The sequence below is a fragment of the Neofelis nebulosa genome, chromosome 4 (genome assembly GCF_028018385.1).
Source record: "Neofelis nebulosa isolate mNeoNeb1 chromosome 4, mNeoNeb1.pri, whole genome shotgun sequence".
Taxonomy (NCBI): Eukaryota; Metazoa; Chordata; class Mammalia; order Carnivora; family Felidae; genus Neofelis; species Neofelis nebulosa.
This window is the reverse complement of record NC_080785.1, coordinates 1,891,458-1,917,606: the sequence shown is the minus strand read 5'-3', so window position 1 is coordinate 1,917,606 and position 26,149 is coordinate 1,891,458. Positions and strand designations below refer to the sequence as shown.

Here is a 26,149-nt window from a genome sequence, read left to right as displayed (position 1 = left end):
AGACATGTCCACAAGACACAGCGCCCAGCAGACGCACCCTTCTCGTCAGGGCTGAAACCAACAGTCAGACGCAAGCACAGGAAGTCAACACACACGAACACATAAAATGTGCAGCACGGTACACACAGGTCACCGCGAATAATACAGATCCGATGAACATTTAAGTGCTAACAGTAAGTTCGAGTTCCAAGATAAAAGTTGCCGTCTTACTTAAATTAAAAAATTGCTGTATTAAAGCCATTTACGTTCTCCTACCGTCGAGAATGTAAAGAATGGGAATAGCGAGGAGATGGTCCTAATAAAATAGAAACATGCACCACAGTAAGGAGGGAGAAGAAAGGCTTATTTAAGGCCCTTAAAAGGACATGGTCAACCCCCCAGGCCTAAAATGTCCTGTTTGAATTAACATAGTGGTTTAATTAAAAACTAAGTAGAGAATTCTGCTTAATTTGATTTTCAATTCAAGCTCTGCATCCGCCCGTGGCTAGTGGCCAATTTCCGCGTCTCGGCACAATATGCAAGGGGCGGTTTTAAAATCGATTGCCCAGGGGAATCAATGGGAGTACAGTGGAGCCATATGCCGTTCGGGGACTCCACCAGACTTAGACATAGTAAAACAGCACCAGGAGGGTGGCCAAAGGAATAAAAAAGGAATTGAACTTAACCATATTTCAAGTTTGTCATGACTCAAATCACTCTGCTGAATCTACCAATTGGAAGCGTTTTCCAAGCCCTCCTCGATATCCCTTCGGAACGAGCTGCGTCCAGGATAACCAATGAGCACAGAGCTTTAGAGGATACGCACACACACAAAGGAATACACTTGCTAGCCAGCTGTGTCAAACATGCCAGTGACCGTCTGTGATGCGTTCGCTTCAGTGAGGCAGCAGTTACAGTCTGGGACACAGGCAACAACACCGTGTAAAGAATGACAGGTCTCCACAGACGTTATGGAGAACGTGCACTAGGAAACTCCTATGATCTCATGTTACAGAAAGGCTTAATAACGAAGGGTTTAAACACATGCTGCACACATTGAAGGCTGAACTGTGCAATGCTAATAACCCTTGCAGTTTTCACGCAATTGATTTTTTTAAGTTTGTTTATTTATTTTGACGGGGGAGTGGCAGAGAAGGAGAGAGAAAATACAAAGCACGCTCTGCACTGTCAGCTCGGAGTCTGAGACGGGGCTCGATCTCATGAACCGTGACATCACAACCTGAGGCCGAAATCAACAGCGAGTTGCCCAACTGACTGAGCCGCCCAGGTGCCCCACATGTAATTGATGGTAAACTGAAAAATACGAATCTTTAAAACAACACAATTACCTTAATTTTAAAGTTTCTAAACAATTCTAATAGAGTCTAGAATGCACCTCATCTTTAAGCAGGTCTGATTTTGCTTTAGTCCAGGCCATTTCAAAATGGGAAAAATAATCTGTAACCTTAAAACCGCCCAAGATCATATGTAAATAATTAAGAGCTGACTGTACCATATTCCATAGAACATTTATTAGTGAAATGCATTAAGCTCTAGAATAATGGCAATAATGGCTAACATATCCTGGGTTGCGTTTTACATGAATAATCTCCCCTCATTTAATCCCTTAAATAATACAGTCAGGGAACCATCATTACTATACCCATTTTACAGAAAGAAACCCTGAGGCCTAGAGGAGAAAACCAGCTGAGACAATGAGCCCTAGGGCAAATCTAAATCTGCTCACTTTAGCCCTCTCAACTGCAATCTCTCTTCCACAGGCCCCTTCTCTTCGGTGCACAAAGAGCAGAATTATTCTGTCTCTTCCTCCCCCCCAGGGTACACCCCATCTCCCTCCCTTCTCTAACAGCTTTAAAGACCAACTTCTTAATTTGGTTCCTACAACTCCCATTCATGATCCAACTACCCAAGTCAGACAAATGGCACCCAACCATCCGAGCTCTGCCTCCTTGCCCTCCTTTCAAGCCTCTGCTAAGTTTGCTGGTCGTGTCGACTGTCCCCTACAGACATCCAGCACATCAGTCCCCGCTGAGATCACAAAACAGAGCTGGTGATCATGAGGGATTCTGAGAAGACTAACGTAGTCAAAGATGCACTTAGAAAAAAATATTCTTTTGAGTGTGTATAGGAGACCAGAAGTAAAAAACTTAGAGGAAAGAATGCTGTACAACTGTAGGTGTGAAGTATCTTCAGTTACCTTCTTAATCCTTCCTCAAGCTGCTTCTCCCCTCTGACCTTAGTTTGTGAGAGGGAACAAGAGAACAGTGACATGTCACTGGGGTTTGTGTCCGTTTTTTCTAATTCTAGAGATAGTTGGTAATTCTGCTCCAATAACTTTAGCCACGTCCCTCTTTGAGTTGGTTAGTTCACAGCAAGGGAGGAAAATAATTTGGAGACAAGGGGTCTGTCCACACTACACACTGTTTTTTAAAACAACCTATGTAATGGAGAACTAGAATTTTATAGAAAGTATAAATTAGGTAAAGACATCAATAATGCCAAATATGAAAATACCTTCAACACTGAGCTTTACCAGTTGTTTTTGTGCTTGGCAAGATTACACATGAGACAGAGACGGGAAGAAAGAACAATCTGCATATTTACAGCAACATCAACAGAGCAAGGTTAATGGCACGCACTGAAACACTCTGTTACCAGAACGAGGTGTGTGACTGATTCAGTATGGTGACATCTCTACAAAACACAGCGCTTCCCATCGTGTGGTGCGTGTACTCCTTCCTCAGTGACATATGTTTAAACTCTGACATGTGTATTTGTCTCCATACTTAAATAAGACAGTAGATGCGAAAATCTTTTTCAAAATTCCTTTGCCAACTCCCTGTCATCTGTAGCACAAAATGCAAACCAACTGGCAGAGAGAAGAACCGAGCCCTTCAGAACTGGACCCCAACAAGCTTCCGCGCACCCTGATCTCTCCCCAACTCTCCATTCTTGAGCTAAGTGTCCGCATTCCCTCAATTCAGTCACAGTGCGTGCCTCTGCTCAAGCCAGGGGCGCCACATTCCAGCAGCAGCCTGCTCGTCCTTCAAGACTCAGCTCAAGTGCGGGCTGACTCCTCCGGCCAAAAGCCTTCCCCAGTTCCCGAGGCGAATGGAGACCCCGCTCCTTTCGGCGCCTCCCCTTGCGGCTGGCGGTCTAAAAGTTCATGGGGCTGCATCTGTTTGTTTGCACCGTTTCTTCCTCCCTCTGTCTATCCCTTGGAGGCAGAAGCCCTGTCTTTTCAGTCCTGTCCCCAGCAAGGCCCTATAGTAGTAGCACAGTGACTACTACTCAGTAGGTGCTGAGTAAAACTCTGCTGAATGAAGGAAAAGGCATCAAAAGCTTTGGCTCTAAAATTATACAGAAATTGCTTTCTCAAGTGTCTCAATGACATCACTTCTTCTCGATGTTCATTCCTACCAGCCCTCTTCAACGTAATAGTTTACATTCCGTTCTGATCGCAGTACCTTTACTAAACACGAAATCAACTGTGACTTTGCAGCTTCAAACTATTAAAGTATGGAATAACATCCGGAAAGCAGAAAGGTGCATCCACGAAAATGACACTTTATCGCCTCTCAGTGACTCTTTTCCTGGTACCCTTCAACACACAAACCTAAAAAGTGTGGCACTTAAGGTTTAAAATCAGAAGACTCGGGGCGCCTGGGTGGCTCAGTCGGTTAAGCGTTCGACTTCGGCTCAGGTCGTGATCTCGCGGTTCGTGAGTTCAAGCCCCGCGTCGGGCTCTGTGCTGACAGCTCAGAGCCTGGAGCCTGTTTCAGATTCTGTGTCTCCCTCTCTCTGACCCTCCCCCGTTCATGCTCTGTCTCTCTCTGTCTCAAAAATAAATAAACATTAAAAAAATAAAATAAATAAAATAAAATAAAATCAGAAGACTCATCAAAATGTTAGACTAAACAGTTTCATTCCTAAGAAACTACAAAAAGTTATATGAAATAAAAAGTAATAAAAATTCAGTTTATGGCTTTCCTTGCCAAATTCATTTAATTGGCGTTATAGTATTGTTCAACAAGATGCATAGGCATACTTCCACTTCGTCTATCACAATACAAACGGAACTAACCACTTAAAAAGGCGTAACATGTCTATAAATAAACTGTAATGCAAGAACTCACTTTTACCAAAAAGTATTAACTATTTAAATCTTTGTATTGTATTCCAAATGTCTATAGCAAAGAACTCCACAAGCTATAAACAGAAATATCATTCTTTCCATTTTAAAATGTTATTTTCAAAGACAGCTGAAGTTATTACCACCGATACGGTCTGGACTGATTGTTTAAGATGCAGTCTCTTGGGGCGCCTGGGGAGCTCAACTGGTCAAGCGTCTGACTCTTGATTTCAGCTCAGGTCATGATCTCATGGTTTTTGAGTTGAAGCCCTGTGTCAGGTTCTGTGCTGACAGTGCGGAGCCCGCTTGGGATTCTCTCTCTCCCCTCTCTTTCTGCCCCTCCCCTGCTTGCTCTCTCTCTCTCTCTCAAAATAAATGAATAAATTAAAAAAAAAAAAAAAGATGCAAAGTCTCTTGTTTTGCTCTTTCCTAATCTCTCACATTCACTAAGATCAGTAACTCACAGTCTTGAGAATTTGACTATCTAAAGGAGCATGTTGGATTTTATAGCATGCTACTCTCTGAAAAAAACTGGAAGTGAAATAACTTTTACATCAAGATATGTTTTAAGATCTTAAGATTTCATGTCATTCCTTTTTATTTTTTTTAATGTTTATTTATTTTTGACACAGAGAGAGAGACAGAGCATGAGTGGGGGGAGGGACAGAGAGAGAGAGGGAGACACAGAATCCAAAGCAGGCTCAGGCTCTGAGCTGTCAGCACAGAGCCCGATGCGGGGCTCGAACTCACAGACTGCGAGATCATGACCTGAGCTGAAGTCGGACGCCCAACGGACTGAGCCCCCCAGGCGTCCCTTATGTCATTCTTTAAACTAAATGAGACAGCCTAAGAACAGCTATGTTGTCAGCTTTATTCCCTACAAACAAGTATTCTACCACGTTTGCACATACTATAAAAACATCCAAAAGTCAAAAGACAACTTCCTCCCTGTGGACACACAAGATCATTCAATATGCACTATTATTAACTCTATTGTTAGCATTATTAATATTAATAACACATTGCTATTATTACTAATTAAACTTTTTGTATTTCAGTCAAATGGTTGTTCAAGCCCACTTTCACAAGTTTAACATGAATGACACATGCTTCTTAATTTGACAGATTTAATTCCAAAACATGATTCACTTTACCTTTTTCAGGCCAGCAAAACCCTCTGATTCCAGAAAGAAAAAGGCAAAGGGCATCAGCACAAATAAACAGAGGTTGGAAAAGAGGGAAGCAAGATTCCACAGACCTATAAAGAGGGAACAAAAAGAAGAAAGATTAGAGACAGGCCTTTAAAAAAAAAATTACTACGCTACATTATGATATTAGTCAAAGATGCATACTTTTTAATAAAAATAAACATCAACTTGGAGAGTAGCCTAACAAATCACCTACACTTAGAGATGAGAAAATAATTTCATATTTAAAAACACTTTTTAATGTTTATTTTTTTGAGACAGACACAGAACACAAGAGGGGGAGGGGCAGAGAGAGAAGGAGACACAGAATCCGAAGCAGGCTCCAGGCTCTGAGCTGTCAGCACAGAGCCCGACGTGGGGCTCCAACTCAACGAACTGCGATCGTGACCTGAGCCCAAGTCCGATGCTTAACCGACTGAGCCACCCAGGAGCATCAATAAATTCATATTTAAAATTCGTGCAACTTTGTAACCTGTACCTATTAGGAGAAGCTAACACAGAAACTAGAAACATTCTTCCTTGTGTCCTAAACAAATTCACTAAAGAGATGACAAATGGAGAGATCTAAAGATACAGTCTCTTTAGACATACTGGCAGCTGAATATACGCACTAGTCTATACTGAACACTTAGTAAATGCCAGGTACTCTACCAGACACGTTACATGCATAATATCATTTAAGTCAAGTCTAATGAAAACCCTAAATTAATAATCAGCATTTGCGGAGCCCTTCTGTGCCAGGCACTATTTTAAGTGATTTACTGGGATTATACAAACTCACGTACCCCTCACAGCAGTACCCCAACAGGACAGAGGCAGAGGCTGGCTAGCTACCTTGCCAAGGTTGCAGAGCCTGCCCCTGGCAGAGCTAATTCCTGGGATTTTTAAAAACCACCACAACACGGAAGTGTTAGTAAGCAATTCTAAGTGGGAAAGAAAATGTAAGAGAGGTAGGCAAGCTCCTGTCACCGTTTTCTGTTTTGGCACATTCTGTACTCTTTTTTTTTTTTTTTTAAGGTTTATTTATTTATCTATTTTGAGAGAGAGACAGAGCGAGAGAGAGAGTAGGGGAGGGGCAGGGAGAGAGGGAGAGAGAGGATCCCAACTCGGGGCTCAATCTCATAACCCTGAGATCATGACCTGAGCTGAAATCAAGAGTCAGATGCTTAACCAACTGAGCCACCAGGCACCCCACATTCTGTATTCTTCTACAGTCACAATAAAAAGCTACTGAAACTATAATGAAAACAGATTTAGAAAAAGAAGCTTTTAAGTCTGTCTTTGGGATTATATGTGGCCAAACATCTTACACCTTTTTACATCTTTTTTAGGTAAAACACTCAAATTTAAAAGTGATTTTCAGGAGTACCTGGCTAGCTCAGTCAGTACAGCATGTGGCTCTTGATCTCAAGGTCGTGAGTTTGAGCCCCACGTTTGGTGTAGAGACTGCTTAAACAAATAAACTTAAAAAAAATTTTTTTAATAAAATGGATTTTCAAAATAAAGCCTATGGTATTTATAAAATCAAGAGTTAAAGATAAAATTATGCTAAGTATAAACTCAATCTATTGCCTGAAACTCTAATTCAGTGCTCTTGAACATGGGCGACTGATGTTCTTTCAACGACCTCATTTAGAAGGCACTGTCCCAAGCACTGGCAACACAGTAATGAACAAAACACAAACCCTCTGTTTTCACCAAAATATGGTGTGGGCAGGCGCGACTAGGGGGCTCAGGTCGGTGAAGCATCGACTCTTGATTTCAGCTCAGGTCAAGATCTCACGGTGCCTGAGATCAAGCCCCCCACGTTAGGCTCTGTGCTGGCATCACAGAACCTGCTTGGGATTCTCTCTCTTTCCCTCTCCCGCTTGTGCTCCCACACATGCTCACTCTCTCTCAATTTAAATAATCTTTAAAAATATATATATGGTATAGACAGTCTTTTCAGTCTCAGCCATTCTAACAGGTACACAGCAGTGTCTCCTTACTGCTTTGATTTGCATTTCTCGGGGCACCTGAGTGGCTCAGTTGGTTAAGCGTCCAACTCTTCATTTGGGCTCAGGTCATGATCTCACCGTTCATGAGTCAAAGCCTCAAGTCAGGCTATGCACTGACAGATCCTCTCTCTGCCCTTCCCCAGCTCATGTGTTCTCCCTCTCCCTCTCTCACACAAAATAAATAAACTTTAAAAAAAAAATACTTAATTTGCATTTCCCTAATCAATAAATAATGACGTGAACATCTTTATGAACTTATCTGTCATCCATTTCTATCTTCTTTGGTGAAAGTGTCTCTTCAAGTCTGTTGCTTACTATTTCATTAGATTGTTTTTTTACTTACTATTGAGTTTGGCAAGCTCTTTATATACTCTGAATACAAGTCCTCTATCAGGCATATAATTTGCCGATATTTTAACCCCATCTGTAGATTGTCTTTTCACCCTTTTAAACAAGTATCTTTCAAAGAACAAAATTTCTTTTGACAAAGTCCAATTTATCAACTTTTTCTTTTACAGACCATGCTTTAGACAAGAAATTATGGTCTATCCCAGTCTCATAAAGACTTCCTCCTGGGGCGCCTGGGTGGCGCAGTCGGTTAAGCGTCCGACTTCAGCCAGGTCACGATCTCGCGGTCCGTGAGTTCGAGCCCCGCGTCAGGCTCTGGGCTGATGGCTCGGAGCCTGGAGCCTGTTTCTGATTCTGTGTCTCCCTCTCTCTCTGCCCCTCCCCCGTTCATGCTCTGTCTCTCTCTGTCCCAAAAATAAAATAAAAAATGTTAAAAAAAAAAAAAAAAAGACTTCCTCCTATGTTTCTTTCTACAGGGGTTACAGTTCTAAGATTTACATTTAGACCTATGATCCCTTTGAATCACTTTTTGTATATGGTGCCAGGTATGGACTGAAGTTCAGTTTTTGTCTATAATTATCAAATTGCTCCAACACCATTTGTAGAAAAGATTACCCTTTTTCTACCAAATCACCTTTGCACCTTCGTTGGAAGTAAATTGACAATATATGTGTAGATATATTCCTGGATCCTCTATTTCATCAAGTCGATCTATTTATCGTTATGGTGATACCACACCATCTTGATTAATATGGCCTTAAAATTCGAGTTGGGTAGTAAGTCTTCCAATTTTGTTATCTTTCAAAGTTGTTTTGGCTATCGTAAGTCCTTTGAATTCCCATCTGAATTTCAGATCAGGTTTTCAATTTCTACCCCCAAAACAGTGGGGGCGGGGTGAGGGGGGAGGGCTGCTAGGATTCTGAATGAGATTGCATTGAATCTACAGACCAATATGGGGAGAAGTGACACCTTAACATTGTCTTCTGCTCAATGAACATGATATATCTCTCCATTTATTGTGGTATTCTTTAAGTTTTGTCAGCAGAGTTTTAATAGTGTATAGTATATAGGTCTCACACATCCCTAAATATATCATATTTCTGATGCTACTGTATACAAATGGCACTGGTTTTTTTTTAACCAATTTCCAATTATTCATGGTTAGTACATATATAGAAATGCAACTGAGTTTTGTGTATTTATCATGTATCCTGCAACACTGTAAACTCATTGATTCTAACAGCTTTTTAATAATATATTCCATCACAATTTCTATATAGACAACCATCTCATCTGTTAATACAGCTTCACTTTTTCCTTTCCAACATCAATGTCCTTTATTTTCTAAAAATCACCAGAATTCAGAATACTGAACAGAAGTGGTGAGAGGGGATATCCTTGCCTTGTTTCTATTCTCAGGGAAAAGCATTCAGTTTACTACTAAGCATGATGTTATCTGTAGGGTTTTTACAGATGCTCTTTACTAGGATGAAGATATTAAATTCCCTTTCATGCCTAGTTTGCTGAGATTTTATCAAAAATGGATGCTGAATTTTGCTCTTCTGCATGTGCTGTGGTGACTTTTCTTTTTTAGCGTTGGAATATGGTAAATTACATTGATTTTTCAAGTCATGATGTATTATCCTTTTCATATATCGTCACATTTGATTTACTAAATTTTGTTTAGAATTTATGCATTTGTGTTCATGAGGGATACCGGTCTGTAGTTTTCTTTTCATGTAATGTCTGTCTGGTTTTGGAATCAGGGTAATGCTGGGCACAATGAATTAGTAAGTACTCCCTCAGTTTCAATTTTCTGAAAGAGTGTGTAGAACTGGTATTGCTTCTTCCTCAAATATTTCGTAGAAGTGACAGTTAAGTCTTCTTGGCCTAGAATTTTATTTGTGAGAATGTTTGTAACATTTCTACAATGTCTGAGAGACTTTAGTAACTGCTGCCTTTCAAATTTTTCCATTTCTCTAAGGGGTTGTATTGGCATAAGGTGTTTACAATGTGCACTAATAACCCTTTTAATACCTGTAGAATCCATAGTGATGTCATCTCTCATTCTTGATATTGGTAATTGGTGTCTTTTGTTGTTGACCACTCTGGCTGCAGCTTTATCAATTTTATTGATCTTCTCACTTTCTCTATATTTTCTCTGTTTTCCATTTCATTGATTTCTACTCTTATCTTTTTTTTTTTTTTACTTCCAATCTTCTTAATTTGGGATTCATTTCCTCTTCCCGGTTTCTTAAGGTGGAAATTGTGGGCACTGATTTGAGACCTTTTTTCTTTTCTGCTTCAGGCATTTTAGTACTATAAATTTTCATATGTTTTAAATGCTTGTTAGTTCAAAGTACTTTCGAATTTCCCTTTTGATTTCTTCTTTGACCTACTAGTTATTTAGTTATCAAATAATTGAGGGATTGTCTATGTTTCTGTTCCTGGTCTCCCATTTAATTTCACAGTCATTAGAGAACATATTTTGTATGACTTAAATTCTTCTAAAAGTACTGAGACTAAATAGGCAAAGAATATGGGCTCTCCTGATAAATGTGCCTAGGGTACTTGAAAATAATGTATATTCTACTACTGTTGGGCAGAGAGTTCTATAAATGCAAAATTAGGCCAAATTAAGAGTGTTATTCAAATTTTCCATCTTGTTAATTTTTTCCTAATTTGTTCTATCAATTATTAAAAAGAGAGCAGCAATAAATCTGAATAATACTATGATTTTGACTATTAATCCTTTCATTTCTGTAAGCTTTTCCTTGATGCATTTAATAGCTACTTATTAGGTAGATAATGTTTATTATGTTTTGATAAATGAACTCCCTCATCATGATGAAATGATCTTATTTATGCCTAGCAAAATCGATACCTTTTTCTAATAATAATGTAACTATTCCACCTTTCTTTTTATTACAATTAGGATGGTATACCTTTTTTCTCCTATTGCTCCAAGCCTATTCATGCCTTTATATTAAAATGGGTTTTCTGTAGGCAGCACATACTTGAGTCTTTCCTTTTTACTCATTCTGACAATTTCTGCCTTTTTTTTAGATTTATTTATGTTTATTTATTTTTAAGTAATCTTTACACCCAACGTGGGACTCAAACTCACAACCCTAAAATCAAGAGTCGCATGCCCTTCCAGCTGAGCCAACCAGGCACTCCCAGTCTCTGCCCTTTAATTGGAGTGTTTAGACCATTAATGTTTACTGATATGGTCAGGTTTAAGTCTATCAGTTTGCTCTTTGTTTTCCATTTGTCCCATTTATCTTCCCTTTTTCTTCTTTTCCTGCGTGCCTTTGGATTAACTTTTTATGATTCCATTCTTTCTTACAGTTGCTTACTAACTCTATCTCTTTGTTGAACTATTTTAGGGTTATTTGCAGGTTTATCACATACACCTTACCTCATCACAATCTGCTTTCAAGTGATACACTACTTCATGTACAGAATAACCTTAAAAACAGTGTATTTCCATTTCTTTCCTTCTTCCTTTGTGCTATTGTTGTCATGCATTTTACCTGTGCAGATTATAAAATCACAACACATTACTATTTTTTAAACAGCCAATTATCTTTTTAAAAGACTTATATAATAAAAAGGGGCACTTGAATGGCTCAGTCAGTTGAGCATCCAGCTGTAGCTCAGGTCACGATCTCACGGTTCATGAGTGCAAGCCCCACATCAGGCTCACTGATGTCAGCCCGTGAGCACAGAGCCCACTTCAGATTCTCTGTTGCCGTCTCTCTCGGTCCCTCCCCTGTTTACACTCTCTCTCAAAAACTAAATAACACATTTTTTTAAGACATATAATAAAGAAAAACTTTTATATTTTACAACTGCCACTTCTAAAGTGCTCTTCATTCTGCTTTGTAGATTGAGATGTCTATCTCCTACCGATTTGCTTCTGCCTATAGGACTTCCCTTATTTTTTGTAGTATAGGTCTGCTGATGAATTTTTACCTTTTGTGTATCTGACACTGTCTTTACTTTGCCTTTGTTTTGGAAAAATATCTTCACTAGATTGAGAACTAAGTTAGTAGGCTTTTTTCAGTGAAGATGCTCCACTGTCATCTGGCTTGCATTATTTCTTCCAAGAGATAAGCTGATTCTTACCATTGTTCCTCTGTACTTTCTATGTCTTCCTTTCTGAATGCTTTTAAGATTTTCTCTTTATCACAGGTTTTGACCAATTTGAAGCATCTTGGTATAGTTTTCTTCATCTTTCTTGTGCAGAGGGCTAGTTGAGCTTCTTAGATCAGGGTTTATAGTTTTCATCTAATCTTGAAATCTTTCAGTCATTACTTTTTCAAATATTTCTTCTTAATCCTCCCTTCTTTAAGGACATCAATTATATCGGGGTGCCTGGGTGGTTCAGTCGGTTAAGTGCTGGACTTTGGCTCAGGTCATGATCTCACGGTTCATGGGCTCAAGCCCCGCGTCAGGCTCTGTGCTGAAAGCTCAGAGTCTGGAGCCTGCTTCAGATTCTGTGTTTCCCTCTCTCTCTCCGCCTCTTCTTGGCGCTCTCTCTCTCTCAAAAATAAATAAACGCTAAAAAAATTTTTTTTTAAAAAGAACATCAATTATATCACTGATACCCTGGTCAGTTTTTCAGTCATTTTTTTCCCCTCTGTGTCTTTCTTTTTTGAACAATTTTCTATGGCTATGTCTTCATGTTCACTAACCTCTTTTGCAATGTTGTCTGTTTTTATTCCATCCAATATATTTTCATGTCACACATTATAGGTTTAATTTCCAGAAGTCTGATTTGATTATTTTTATATATTCCCTGTCTCAATATGGTCCATCTCTCCTCTAGCTTCTGGAACATATGAGACAGGGTTATAAGAAATGCATTACCGTTCTTATCTACCAATTCTGAATCTCTAACAATTGTGTGTGATTTATTTTCTCATCATTATAGGTTGTATTTTTCTGCTTTGTACTCAGCTACAGGCTCAAGGTAGGCAGAGCAACCCCCCAAAGATGTCCACATCTTAATCTCTAAAATCTGTGAATATGTTATAGTCCATGATTTATTAGTTTTCTAGGGCTGCTCTAACAAAGTACCACAAACCACATAGCCTCTGCCAACAGAAATTTATTTTTTTTTCCAGAAATTTATTATCTCACAGTTCTGGAGGTTACAAGTCCAAAATCAAGGTATCAGTAGGGCTATATCTCTTCCGAAGGCTCTAGGGAAGAACCTTTCCCTATCTCTTCTGGTAGCTGCATTCCTGGGCTTATATGTAGATGCATCACTCCAATCTCGACCTTCGGCTTCACGTGGCCTTCTTCATGTGTCTGTGCCTCTGTTTCATTTTCTTATAAGGATACTAGTAATTCGATCAGGGCTCACCCTAATCCAGTGTGACCTCATCTTCACTAATTACACCTGCAGACTTTATTTCCAAAGAAGGCCACATTCTGAGATCGTAAGTAGACATGAATGGGGGAAGAGGGGTGCGCACAGGAGAGGGCCACTATTTGATCCGGCATATGTGCCAAAAAGACTGCAGATATATTATTAAGGTTATGGACTTTAATATAGGGAGATAAAGAGAGCATCTCAGATTGGCCAGGTGGGTGCAACCTACCCAACTGGACCATTTAGAAGCAGAGAACTTTCTCGATCTGAAGTCAGAGAGAAGCAGCAGAAGGGTAAATCAGGGAGGAACTCAACCCACCTTTGCTGGAGGTGGGTCACATGGAAAACATAACAGGTGGGCAGCCTCTGGGGCAAAGACCAGCCACCTGGCACGAGATGGAGGGCTTCAGTCTTACAATCACAAAGAACCAAATTCAGCCCATAACCTGAAGGAGCCTGGAAGCAAATTGTTCCCCAGAGCCTCCAAAAAGGAATGCAACCTTGTGAAAACCTTCATTTCAGCTTTCTCCCCCCCGCCAAAAAAGAACATGAGTTTAATAAGATCTTACTAAGAGAAACGTTGAAACTGAGAATATGATAGCCCATTGATTCTATCCATCTGTAAAAGATGTCTCTCTCCTTTCTAGTACTCCACCCAGCAGCCTGCACCCCCAGCCCCGCCGCAGCACCCTGGAGCAGCTGCAGGACTCATCTGTCCTAAATCGCTATTCTTCATTGCCTATGTTTTCGTGAACACTTGGTCGTTGCAGGTGAGAGGGTACAGACGGTCCCTCTTACTCCATCTTGGCCAAACTATATTTAGCTTTTAAAGTGTTTCTCTACCAACACTTGAATGCTGATTTTTTTTTCATTTTTCTTACTTCACACCTGAGGCTTAGTTTTTGATAAAATACAGGGAAAGTTCTGGGCATAAAACAGCACAGCAGAGCATTCTTTACTGTCTTCATGTATTTGTTAATCTTTAAAAAATTGTTTTTAACCTGTAGTTACCCACTGTTTCCAGTTGATTTCCCAGACACTAACTGATGTCCTTGTGCCTTTTTCAAATTGTTTCAGCACACAACTCAACAACAGAATAAAGCCTAAACCTCAATTCCTTTGCCTTGGTTTTCTCTTACAAGATAAAATTGTTCCCTCCTGTGATATATCCACTCTCTTTACTCTCTTGCCCTAAATTCCTGAAATTTAACTGTTCCTGTATACATTCTACAGTGAGCCTCTAGGATCCTTCACAGAACCATCAAGCTTATTCTTTTTTCTCCTTTTTCTATACCCTTTCCATTATATTCTTTGATACATTTAGAAGGTGTACTCTAATAAAACGATGGTGTCATAAAAACATATTAAACATAATAATGAAATAATTGCAAAGCCTCACTTTGTTAAGCTCTTATTATGCTATTCAATATCCGTTACCCTCAACTTAGATTCAGAAAGAAAAAAAGACCATCACCTACGAAAAAAAAATGTTTTCTATCTTCTCAAAGAATTGCTTTCAACAAAAAGGACATTTCTTCCTGTTTGTAATGGTCTAAATAAAGAACTCTTTATTTTAACAAAACACTTAAGCAGCATAGACACAACATTTTTAAGATTCTAAAATTAAACTTGATTCAAAATAAGCTAAAGTTTAGAGGCGCCTGGATGGCTCAGTTGGTTAAGTATCCAACTTCGGCTCAGGTCATGATCCCACGGCGCATGAGTTCGAGTCCCACAATCAGGCTCTGTGCTGACAGCTCAGAGCCTGGAGCCTGCTTCAGATTCTGTGTCTCCCTCTCTCTCTGCTCCTCCCCTGCTCACTCTCAAAATAATAAACATTAAAAAAAAATTTTTTTAATAAAATAAGCAAAAGTTTACTTTTATTTTAATGCACCAAGAATAACAAAGAAATAATTTTGGAGCAAAAAAGAACTTGGAGATCCCCTTGTTCAACCCACCCAGAAACCAAACTCTTTTTTAAAAGAGGTTAAATGCCACACAAATTCCAGAAGTTACAAATGAGAGGGGATTAGATCCAAGATCTCATCCTCTTTCTGAATTGCTGTAGGGTATCTCACACTTTACATTCTGGATGAAAAAGGCACAATATTTTGAATTTTGTAAAAACAGCAATATTGCTGAAATACTGCTGAAAAGAGCAATCAGTTTAATAAGATTTTACTGAAGATTAAACTGAGCATATGACAGCCTATTAATTCTATCCATCTGTGTAAAACAGAACATAAGTGAGCTTCTGATCAGTTGGTAAGACATTAAAACAGAATTAAAAACTTCTACATGTGTTTATATGTATGCACACGTACATCCAAGCCTTTTTAAAAAATATTTACTTGGAGAGGGAGTAAGAGAGAACGTGAGTGGGGAAGTGGCAGAGAGAGAGGGAGACAGAGAACCCCAAGCAGCCTCCACGCTCTGTGCGGGGCCCAGTGCAAGACTTGATCCCATGACCGTGAGGTCACAACTTGAGCTGAAATCAAGAGTTGGAGGCTTAGCCAAATGAAACACCCAGGCGCCCCCACACCCAAGCTCTTATTTATTTATTTACCCACCCACCTACCTGTTTTTTGAGAGAGAGAAAGAGCATGCATGCATGTGAGCAGGGAAAGGGGCAGAGGGAGACAGACACAGAGAGAGAGAGAATCCCAAGCAGGCTCCATGCTCAGCACAGAGCCTGATACGGGGCTCAATCCCAAGACCCTGGAACCATGACCTGAACCAATATCAAGGGGCTGACGCTCAGGTGACTGAGCCACCCAGAGGCCCCATTCAAGCCTTCTTAAAACACCAAATACAGAAAGGTTTTAACAAATCCAACTTCAATAAAACACTGAATGCAGTATATGTACTTTGCGTACTATAATATCCTCTGACATAACAAGGCATTCGTACTATTCATGATTTAAAAGACTTTTGGGGCGCCTGGCTCCCAACTTGAGCTCAGGTCACGATCTCACGGTTCGTGGGTTCGAGCCCTGTGTCGGGCTCTGTGCTGACAGCTCAGAGCCCAGAGCCTGTTTCAGATTCCATGCCTCCCTCTCTCTCTGCCCCTCCCCTGCACGTGCTCGCGCTCTCTCTCTCTCTCTCTCTCTCTCTCTCTCGCTCTCTCTCTCTCTCTCTCAAAAATGGATAAACATTTAAAAAAAATTTTTTTAAAGACCTTCCCAGTCCCGATGGCAGATGTCTGAGTGAGTGGCACTTTATGTCTAAGTTTGCATCTATCAGCTATATATGACCTGGAAAAAGAACTTCTGCTCTGTTTCCTCGTGTATAAAATAGGCTACAACTTAACTCATAGGGCTCTCCTAAAGAAGACAAATAACATACCAAATACTAAACAAATGTCAGTGCCTCCCCCCACTTGCCCTGTCTCAACATAAAACACAAATGCTCCAAAAAATTGAAAAATTCTAATGCACGCCAGCAATTTGACCAGATAAAGACAAGAATGTAATGTGAGTTACAGCTAAAATTAGCTCTCACCCCTTTCCCAAAGAATTATTCTCATTAATTATACCCCAAAAAGCTTACAAAACAAAAACCTATATACACGTGACATTAAAAATACATAAAAACAAATGACAAAAAAGTAGATACAGAAAATAAACTGTAAAGAAATACACCAAATTATTAACAATGCAAATGTAGTAAAATCAGGGATGATTTTTCTTCCTGCTTTCCTACATATTCTAAATTTTCCATAAGGAGCACATAAAGATCCTTAAAAAGAATGAAACATATTTAAACCTCTTTGTGAAACCCAAAATTCTCCAAATCCCTGTTAGGTAACCTTCCAACAAAATGCATAAAGGCAGAGGTGACCAAACTGCACTGAGATACGGATACGATCTGGGCTCTCAGCCCTGCCTTCCACTCTATTCACTAGCCTTAGTGACTACACAGGTCAAATCCCAGCCTCAGCCAAGTCACAAATTACCACTTGGAGCTCAAAGCTTTCTCTCAAATAGTTGTACCCATGAATATAAACCCTTGAATGCTTAGAATCCACTATACCTTTCCAACGGCGCGAAAATTTTTACTTAATTTCTGTAGTGTGAAACAATCAACTATCATTCATAGCACAGAATGAGACTTTCTTATTGCTGTTGAGTTATAAACATACATACTTCCAGAATTCATCATTCTGATCATATATGTCCCTTTCATGCAGGGACAACACAAGCTCAAATGTTTTCTGAAAATCAAAAGTGAAGAAATAAAACTCTGCCTTGGGCAAAAACACAAATCAGAAAAAGTATCTACTCTAACCCACACACTTAAAATGAAGACAGTTGGGGCACCTGGGTGGCCCAGTCAGTTAAGCGTCTGATTTTGGCTCAGGTCATGATCTCACAGTTCTTCAGACTCTGTTCTCCCTCTCTCTCTGCCCCTCCCCTGCTCACGCTTTCTCTCTCTCTCTCTCTCAAAAATAAATAGACATTAAAAAATTTTAGTGAAGATAGTAAGAGAGAGCTAAACAAAGAAATCGCTATCAACAGGTATCAACAAGCAGTGGTGTCTACAGAGCGAGTGCAGACAATGCTGAGTACGATCACAAAGATTCTGAATCCCAACTCTTCAGTGTGACATGAACTTAGAGGCCTACTTTCACGTACCGAACGTGATATATATGTGACGTGTGTGTGTATGTATGTGTATGTGTGTGTTATTTACATCATATAATATGTACGTTATGCATTATATATGCATATACATATAATACATATATGTGCATATATCTAAACTTTTCCCCCCAACTGCTCTTTTCCCAGGAGCCTCAACATTACCACTAACGGTTTTGACAACCACAATTGTAGAAAGGGATATAAAGTGATACAGAACCACCACAGCTATTTATTTTTGCAAGAAATACTCACTTAACACAAAGAATTTGAAAGGTGATGGTCTTATCTTAACAGGATAATCATCTACATAGGTAACCATCTTTTATTTATTAAAAGTCTAAATAATTAAATGCAAAAAATTAAGTTTATTAACCAGAGTAAATAAATGTGAAAGCTTCAGACTTAGCTTATTCTAATTTAATTATCAAATCTATAACATAAAATTTAAAGTTAGTATGAGAAGAACATCTAATACGTAGAAAAACAATATATCTAATATACATTCCTAACTAGTAATTATATTCTTGGCAACTTTGTAAGACGTACTAAGTTTCCAGCATCTTACAAACATATATCAGACATATATACGTTAATATCCCTTTAGAGTTATTCTATTAACTTTGATAAAACTTTCCTAATTTTAAGTTAGGGCTCATATATATCACATAATTTATTACATGTTATTACATATCCATTTATAAAATAAAAATAAATATTAGTCAAAATTCTCTGCTTCAAAAAGCTAAAATGACATGCTTCGATAGAATAGAATAGTACAACCCTAAAAATTCAAAAACCTTGTGGTTTGTCTAAATCAGTATTAGTGACAGTGTTTTTGAAAGATGTCCTGTGCCTATTCCCCAAAGAGGTATCTGAACTTAAACAAAGGTTATTTAATGATCCTAGAAGAGTCTTTTGGGGTTTGGGGGTTGGGGGTTTGTTTGGTTTGTTTTGTTTGGAATACTTAGTTTAAAACCAAGCCAAACCAAAGGGAACTGCCAGATTGCCACAGGATGCGTTAACTTCTAGCTCCATCTGCTGGGGTCACAAAATATCCCCAAATCCGACATAATACTCTGAAGCAAATGATCTAGCACTTTTCAGCACACACACCAAAAACTTCATGAATTTAAAACAGAAAATCAATCAGAGTTCAGCCATATTAAATGACAAATCTAAGTTAAAATCAACCTTTCAGTAGAACTGAGGACCTAATCCAGCTGTCAAGTTATAGAACAAAAACATCCTACCAAGAAAGCAGAAGCCTTAGGGAAAGACTACAAGGTTGCTTTTGAATAGGAAGTATTGTGTAAAGTTCAGAATTAGAACAGCTTCTATTAGAAGAACAAAAAATAAATAAAAACAATTTTAGCAACGAGTTATGAAACTTTTAACCTCAATGTAAGTTTTTTCTTGTAACAAAAAAGCAATACATCTCCATTACAGAAATACTACACAACACAAGCACCAAAACAATGTTTATATCCTCTAATCAATCCTACCACCCAGAGGAAGGCATTTTTCCAACATCTTTCTCTATCAACAAATATTCTTCTACATCATCATCTATAAATAGAAAAAAAAAAAAAAAAAAAAAAAAAAAAAAAAAGCACTCCACTGTTCAGATCCACCAAAATTTAATTAAGCAAATCTCTTACTTTGAACACTTAGATTTTTTTCTTTAATGTTTGCTTTTATTTATTTTTTTGAGAAACCAAGCCCACACGCTCATGCAAGCGGGGGAGGGAGAGAAAGAATCCCAAGCACGTTCTGTGCTTATGGGTCACAGATCTACATGGGGCTCAATCTCACAAACAGTGAGATCATGATCTGAGCCGAAATTGAGCGAGACGCTTAACCGACTGGGCCACCCAGGCACCCCTGCTTTTTAATATTATAAACAATACCTCCATTAATATCCAGTAACAAAACTGATGCATATTATGATAAAAGACTATCAAGACCAATTAACTAGAAGCTATTAGTAACATTTAACTAATAATGGTATATTAAACTTTATTAAGGACTTGAGTTAATATCTATACATAAGTAGATGTAATATTTATCTTCTTTTAAAGTTTGGCTGCTTATAATCTAAAAGTCTGATTTTTTTAAATCTTCTATGGAACTTGAAAATAGATAAAATAAAGATGGATTCTGTATTGTTCTTTCATGATGTCCACAATAGCATATTGTCTATTCCTGTTGAAAAAATCAAAATAAAACACATACACCTTGCAAAGACTAGTCACTTTCACCGTGGTTATCGTTTAACAGACTGAACGTCAACTCGGCGATCACGTTATAAACGCGTGTCTCTTTCTGGTGAGTATGGTGAGTATGGGCAGCTTAGCAAAAACTGGCCCCACTCAGTGGGGGGGATACCTCAAAATCCAAGAATTATTTCCTGATTTTATGTAAGGCTACAACTTAATTCCATCCTTCACGTACCTTCCAAAGATTGATTCCTGTTTGGTTTTTAATTTTAAACTCACATTACATAAAATTACCATTTTTTTTTTATAAATTTTTTTTTTCAACGTTTTTTATTTATTTTTGGGACAGAGAGAGACAGAGCATGAACGGGGGAGGGGCAGAGAGAGAGGGAGACACAGAATCGGAAACAGGCTCCAGGCTCCGAGCCATCGGCCCAGAGCCCGACGCGGGGCTCGAACTCACGGACCGCGAGATCGTGACCTGGCTGAAGTCGGACGCTTCACCGACTGCGCCACCCAGGCGCCCCCAAAATTACCATTTTAAAGTGAATAATTCAATGCATGTAGTGTGTTCACAACATTGCGCTACCACCACCCCCCCTCACTCCAGAACATGTCCACCACCCCAAAAGGAGAACCCATTAAGCATCTGTATCAGTTTTTCAATCTATGGAACTGAAGGGTTTCACGTTTTTCTGCTAAGTTTTTCACAAGACGCAAAGTGAGTACAAGTAGATACTTTCTTCTGCCCATTTTTTAACCTTTTCCAATTTTAACAATAAAAATGACAATTTTATCTCCCAGGGTGCCTTTGTACATGCCCCCTTTGTACCATCCTACAGTAACTATAGTTGCCAGCATGTCATTACCGCACTAAGTGGACAGGACACACCTCACAGAATCCGGGTGACACGTGACACCTGACAAGGACCCTGGGCCCAAACCGTCAATGACCAGAGGGTTACCATCCTGCCTTTTTCCAGCTCCAGTATCACCTTTGCAGGTCATATTTTTCAAGGTATTTTAATCATTTTCTCATTGTAGACAGAGATACGTCTTGCTACATGATAGGGATTTAGAACTAAGGTTAGTATTTTATTTATTTTACGTTACTAAACCCGGGCCAAGAGAAGTTAATGGCATTTCAAGATAATATAGTTAACGTGGAACATCTCAAATCTATGTGTCCACAATCCAGACAGTGTATTTAATTCAAACTAAATGTAGTTTTACATACTAAAGCATCATCAATACACCGATTAGCCTCCAACCCATAGGATTTACACATTAAAGGCAAAAGTGATCAAAACCATCCCTACAGACAATTTTATAGGATAAGCCACTAAATTTCTTTTCAAATTAAGTTCTTTTTTCCCAAGGTGTTCCTAATGAAACACTAAATAACTTTTATTCACGCTGCAATGACTATTGAACATTTTCAGCACGAAAGTCCTGGAGCAGGTGATCCAAATTCACAAAAAGCTTAACAAAAAAAAGAAAGATAACAAGAAAATCTCGTGAATGTTCCAGGATGGTAAATGACTTACAAATGAATATGGACGGTAGAACTGCGCTGGGGTAAAGGAGATCATCAGACGTCTTGAGGACTACTAAACACTGAACCCCAAACGTCACCGTGGTGCACTGTCAAGAGCAGGGCTTCTGGGGTCAGCTGGTCAATGAGGGGTTGGCTGAGGTCTCACGTGCCTCACAGGGGCCTCCAAACCCGGTCCACGATCACATCCCCGGTTCCAGAATGCACAGGGACAGATCTCCCTAACAGCTGATGGAATCCCTACGCTGGCTCCCTGCCCTGTGTCGTAAGGGCTGTTATGGTGGGAAACGCCAAGCGGAAGTCCCCAGAACCGCCTCTGACTAGGAAAACAGCAAACCAAAAGCCATACCACGTCCCTGAAGGGAATGCAGAGATGAGCGCCCCATGAAGGATCTGAAAGGTGCAGGAGCACTGACTCCCACATCCCCGAGACAGGTGGACCGCAGGACAATGACAGCAGGTTACCATGAGCTTCACTAGGTGGCGACTCCAACTGCAGCCGCTGTACCAGATTTGGTCTCACTGCTTGAGTAAATCAGCACTTACCCTAGTACCCGGGTACACAGGTACTCAGGGGCACAGCAACACTGCAGCCCTCCATCACAATTTGATCCGCAGGGATCTTGATTCCCCACAAAATGCCCCGGCGGCCCATTCTAACGATGACACTTTGCGGACTGGATCCGGTGAGCAAAGAAGTAGCACCGGCTCTAGACTTGCTGGTGAGATGTTTTCACGTCGGAGGGTGGAAAATAAATCTAAGAAAAATTTAGGGGCCCCCGATGTCAGTGAAATATCTAGGGGTCCAGTGCTGTGGGGCATTTGGAGAGATGTCTTCTCAGGCGAAGAATTCGTTGCTGACTCTGGCTCCTCCTACAACCGGAACAGGCACGATGCCCATGGGCTTCTTTGGACTTTGAAGGTCACGAATCTCTCATTTCAGCGTTTCTCCAGCCCATTCACCAGGTGACACCCAGAGCTGCCAGTTTGCGGTGGGGCCCAGAACGAAAGAAAGTTCCGCAACAAGCACAGGCCGCCGTGCGAGCTGCTCTACTACTCAGGCCATCTGGTCTGTAAATCCACGGGTGCCTGAAGTGTCCGTGGCAGACAGGGATGTTGTGTGGAGCCTTCAACAGGCGCTACCTGTTGGCAGATGGACCACGGCACGGGCCCTTGGGACTCCGGGGTAAAGCCCTGCCATCCTGCACAGATAACCACTCTCCCTTAAGTAACACATCTTGGCCTGTCACCGGGCCTCAGCGGAGACTGAACACTTGATCACGGGCCTCCAAGCTAACCACGTGGCCTGAACTGTCCCCCGTGAACAAGGCGCTATCTGAGCCAGCGAGCCGTAGCACTGGACAGAGACAACAGCAGCACTCCATCAGCTAAAGGAAGTGGTACGCACACGATCAGGCCCAAGGGGGTCCCGAAGGCACAAATCAGTTACGTGAAGACGTAACCCAAACGCCCATGGGCCCCACTGCTGCCACACTACTTCTCTCCCCGAACTTGCACCTATGCACTCCTGTAGGGGTGCATGTAGGGGGTATGTAGGGGAGATCCCTACACTCAGCTGACAAAGGAAGAAAAGACTCAGGCCTGTTCACCCAGAGCGGACGGCTGCAGCACCACAGCTCCTCCCCGGGACATCTCTGAAGGACAGCAGTGAAGGGAAACCCTGCCAATGCACTGCATGTTCAGGTAATGCACTTTGCCTGGGAGGAGAAATGGCCAGACATGTGATTATTACTATTATTCATTATTATTCATTATTATTATTATTCATGGGTCATATCCAATGATTTTGTTGGGTGGTCTGGGACTAGGAAGAAACATGATTAGAAAACTGGTAACAAGGAAATTTGTGTCCCATGTGATTGCTCACCAAAAGGGGATCATGGCAGAGGAGGAGTTTAATAATCAAGTGGATAGGATTACCCATCCTGTGGACACCAGTCAGCCTCTTTCCCCAGCCACCCCTGTCACGATCCAATGGGCTCAGGAACAGAGTGGCCACGATGGCAGGGGTGGAAGCTAAGCCTGGGCTCTGGATTGTGGCCACCAGCAAACTGGCCTAATCACTCAGCAGCAAAAACCAACACTGGGAGCTCAATGTGGCACCACATCCAGGGGAGATTAGCCAGCTATCTGATGGCAGATTTATTGAAATGGACCACTCCCATCACGGAAAGGGCAGTGTTTTGTCCTTGCTGGAATAGACACTCAGATACAGATTTGCCTTGAACACAAAGCTTCTGCCAAAACTACCATCCGTGAACTTCTAGACTGCCCCGTCCACCATCATCACAGCAATGCTTCACAGGAAAAGAAGAGCTATGGTGGACCCATGCCCTTAGAATTCACTGGTCTTAGGGCACCTGGGTGGCTCAGTAGGTTAAGTGTCCGACTTCGGCTCAGGTCATGATCTCGCAGTTCATGAGTTCAAGCCCCGTGTTGGTCTCTGTGCTGACAGCTCAGAGCCTGGAGCCTGCTTTGGATTCTGTGTCTTCCTCTCTCTCTGCTCATTCTTTGGCTCTCTCTGTCTCTCAAAAATAAATGTTAAAAAAAAAAAAAAAAAAAAAAAAAAAGAATTCACTGGTCTTACATGTTCCCCACCTCCCAAAGCAGCTGGTTTGACAGAAAGGTGGAATGTCCTTCTGAGGACCCAGTTACAGTGCCAGCTAGGTGGCGATGCTTCGAAGGACTAAGGAAAGGTACCCCAGGAGGCTGCAAGTGCCCTGAATCTGTATCCAATATGGTGGTTGGTTCCGAGGCCCAGGAATCAAGGGGGAGAAATAGGAATGGGGGTGCTCACTATTATCCCTAGTGCCCACTAGCAAAACTTTTGCCTCCTGTTCCTATAACCTTAGGAACTAGTGCTGCCAGCCTAGACTTCCAAGCTCTAAAGGGAAGAATGTTTCCACCAGAAGACACAACACTGGTCCCACTGAACTGGAAGTTCAGACTGCTGCCCAGTACTCTGGATCCTCATGCCTCTGAATCAACCAGCAAGGAAGGGAGTTCCTGTGCTGGCTGGGATAACTGGTCCCGACCACCAAGGGGAGACTGGAGCTACCCCACAACGGAGGCGAGGAAGAGTGTGTCTAGAACACCGCAAGTGCTTTAGGGCATCTCTTAGCATTACCACAATTTGGCCCCTTTAATGATTTTTTAGAAGCCAAGAAGCAAGCATGTCCAAGGTTGACAAATCTGCAGCCCCAAGACAATCCAAGGGACTAATAATAAGCACTCCCATGAATGCCATCAACAAGGTTAAAGACAGCTATGAATTTAGAAGAGAAAGATGCATTTAAAGATTTATGAAATTCACAACCTGCAGCAAAGATACAGACCTACCAAAGAATTAGCAGAAACAAAGCCAGGGGTCACAAAACCCTCAAGGAAGATTTCCAGGGCAGACAGCCCAGGCCTCCTGAGACCCATTCCTAAGAGGACTTCATTTAGAAGGCTCTTCCTTAGTTCTCCAACTTTCAGCGGAAGTGGTTTTACTGGAGTTCAAAATTACTGTTTATTATTCATTCAACAAATGGCTATTAGGCAACCACTATGTGGGAATCATTGTTCTAAGCCCTAATTTAGAAACAAAATAAAATATTTGAGCTTGCACACCTTACATTACAACGAGAAAGACAACCAATACAAATATATTTACTTCCAGGGTTGAGGCCTCCACATATACGGCATGTCATATGTTCGTAGCTCTTACTTCCAGTTCATGAACAAAATAAAAAGAAATGACCCTGACTTAGAGGTCATTAAGTAAGGTCATTAACTAGAACATGCAATTTCTATTTAGTAAAACTGGAAAGAAGGGCCAGTTCACCTGTCACACTGGTTAGCCCAGCTTGAGAGCACCTGTACTTCTGGTAAAAACGCCTGGAGCCCAACCCGGCAAAACATACGCACCATAGTACCTACAGCTTCGCAGAAAGCTAGGGCCAGGGGAAACCATGCCAAACAGTCTTCCGCAAACATTTTATTAGACAATGCATGCAAAAACCATTTTCTAAATCATATTTTATCCAACTACTTACTAATAACAAATAACACGTCATGTAAAACAACTCTCCAAAAATTCATAGCCATCGCTCTCCAGGTTGTCTCCTGCCTTTCATAATAACAAGTGACCTTTCAGGAGATGACTTATTATTTTCTGTGTCAATTTCAGTTTGCTTATCTGAGTTTTTTCACTTGCTAAGCAACAACAGAGTAACTTCTTTTTATTCAGTTAACAATTACTCCTAATTTTACTGAATTCGTTTGGTCTTCAGAGCATCATGACTCTCCATTTCCTTCTACTTTCATACAAGACAGAAACCATAAAGGCCAGATTTCTAATATGCGATTAAACTAAAACTCTTTGTGTCAAAAAACAGCTTAAGTAGTATTAAAGGATACATGGGAGAGGGGCGCCTGGGTGGCTCAGTCGGTTAAGCGGCCGACTTCGGCTCAGGTCATGATCTCGCGGCCCGTGAGTTCGAGCCCCGCGTCAGGCTCTGTGCTGACCGCTCAGAGCCTGGAGCCTGTTTCAGATTCTGTGTCTCCCTCTCTCTCTGACCCTCCCCCGTTCATGCTCTGTCTCTCTCTGTCTCAAAAATAAATAAACGTTAAAAAAAATTTTTTTTTAAATAAAAATTAAAAAA

At 40.6% G+C, this 26,149-nt stretch overlaps 1 protein-coding gene across 8 annotated transcripts in view; it reads right to left on the bottom strand.

Moving 5' to 3' along the window:
- The window catches only part of LMBR1 (limb development membrane protein 1), a 199,086-nt gene that overhangs the window by 126,762 nt on the left and 46,175 nt on the right, over positions 1-26,149 (bottom strand). For 6 of the 8 annotated variants that reach the window (XR_009260087.1, XM_058723651.1, XM_058723650.1 and 3 more), the window contains one exon: positions 5,287-5,390. The exons of 1 other annotated variant lie outside the window; for it this stretch is intronic. Coding sequence is in view for 6 of the 7 variants with exons in the window: in XM_058723651.1 (XP_058579634.1) it covers positions 5,287-5,390 (104 nt within the window). In the remaining variant the exon portion in view is untranslated. Of the gene's footprint in view, positions 1-5,286; positions 5,391-11,106; positions 11,222-26,149 lie in introns of those variants that run through there. One more of the 8 variants, XM_058723655.1, reaches the window with a different exon arrangement.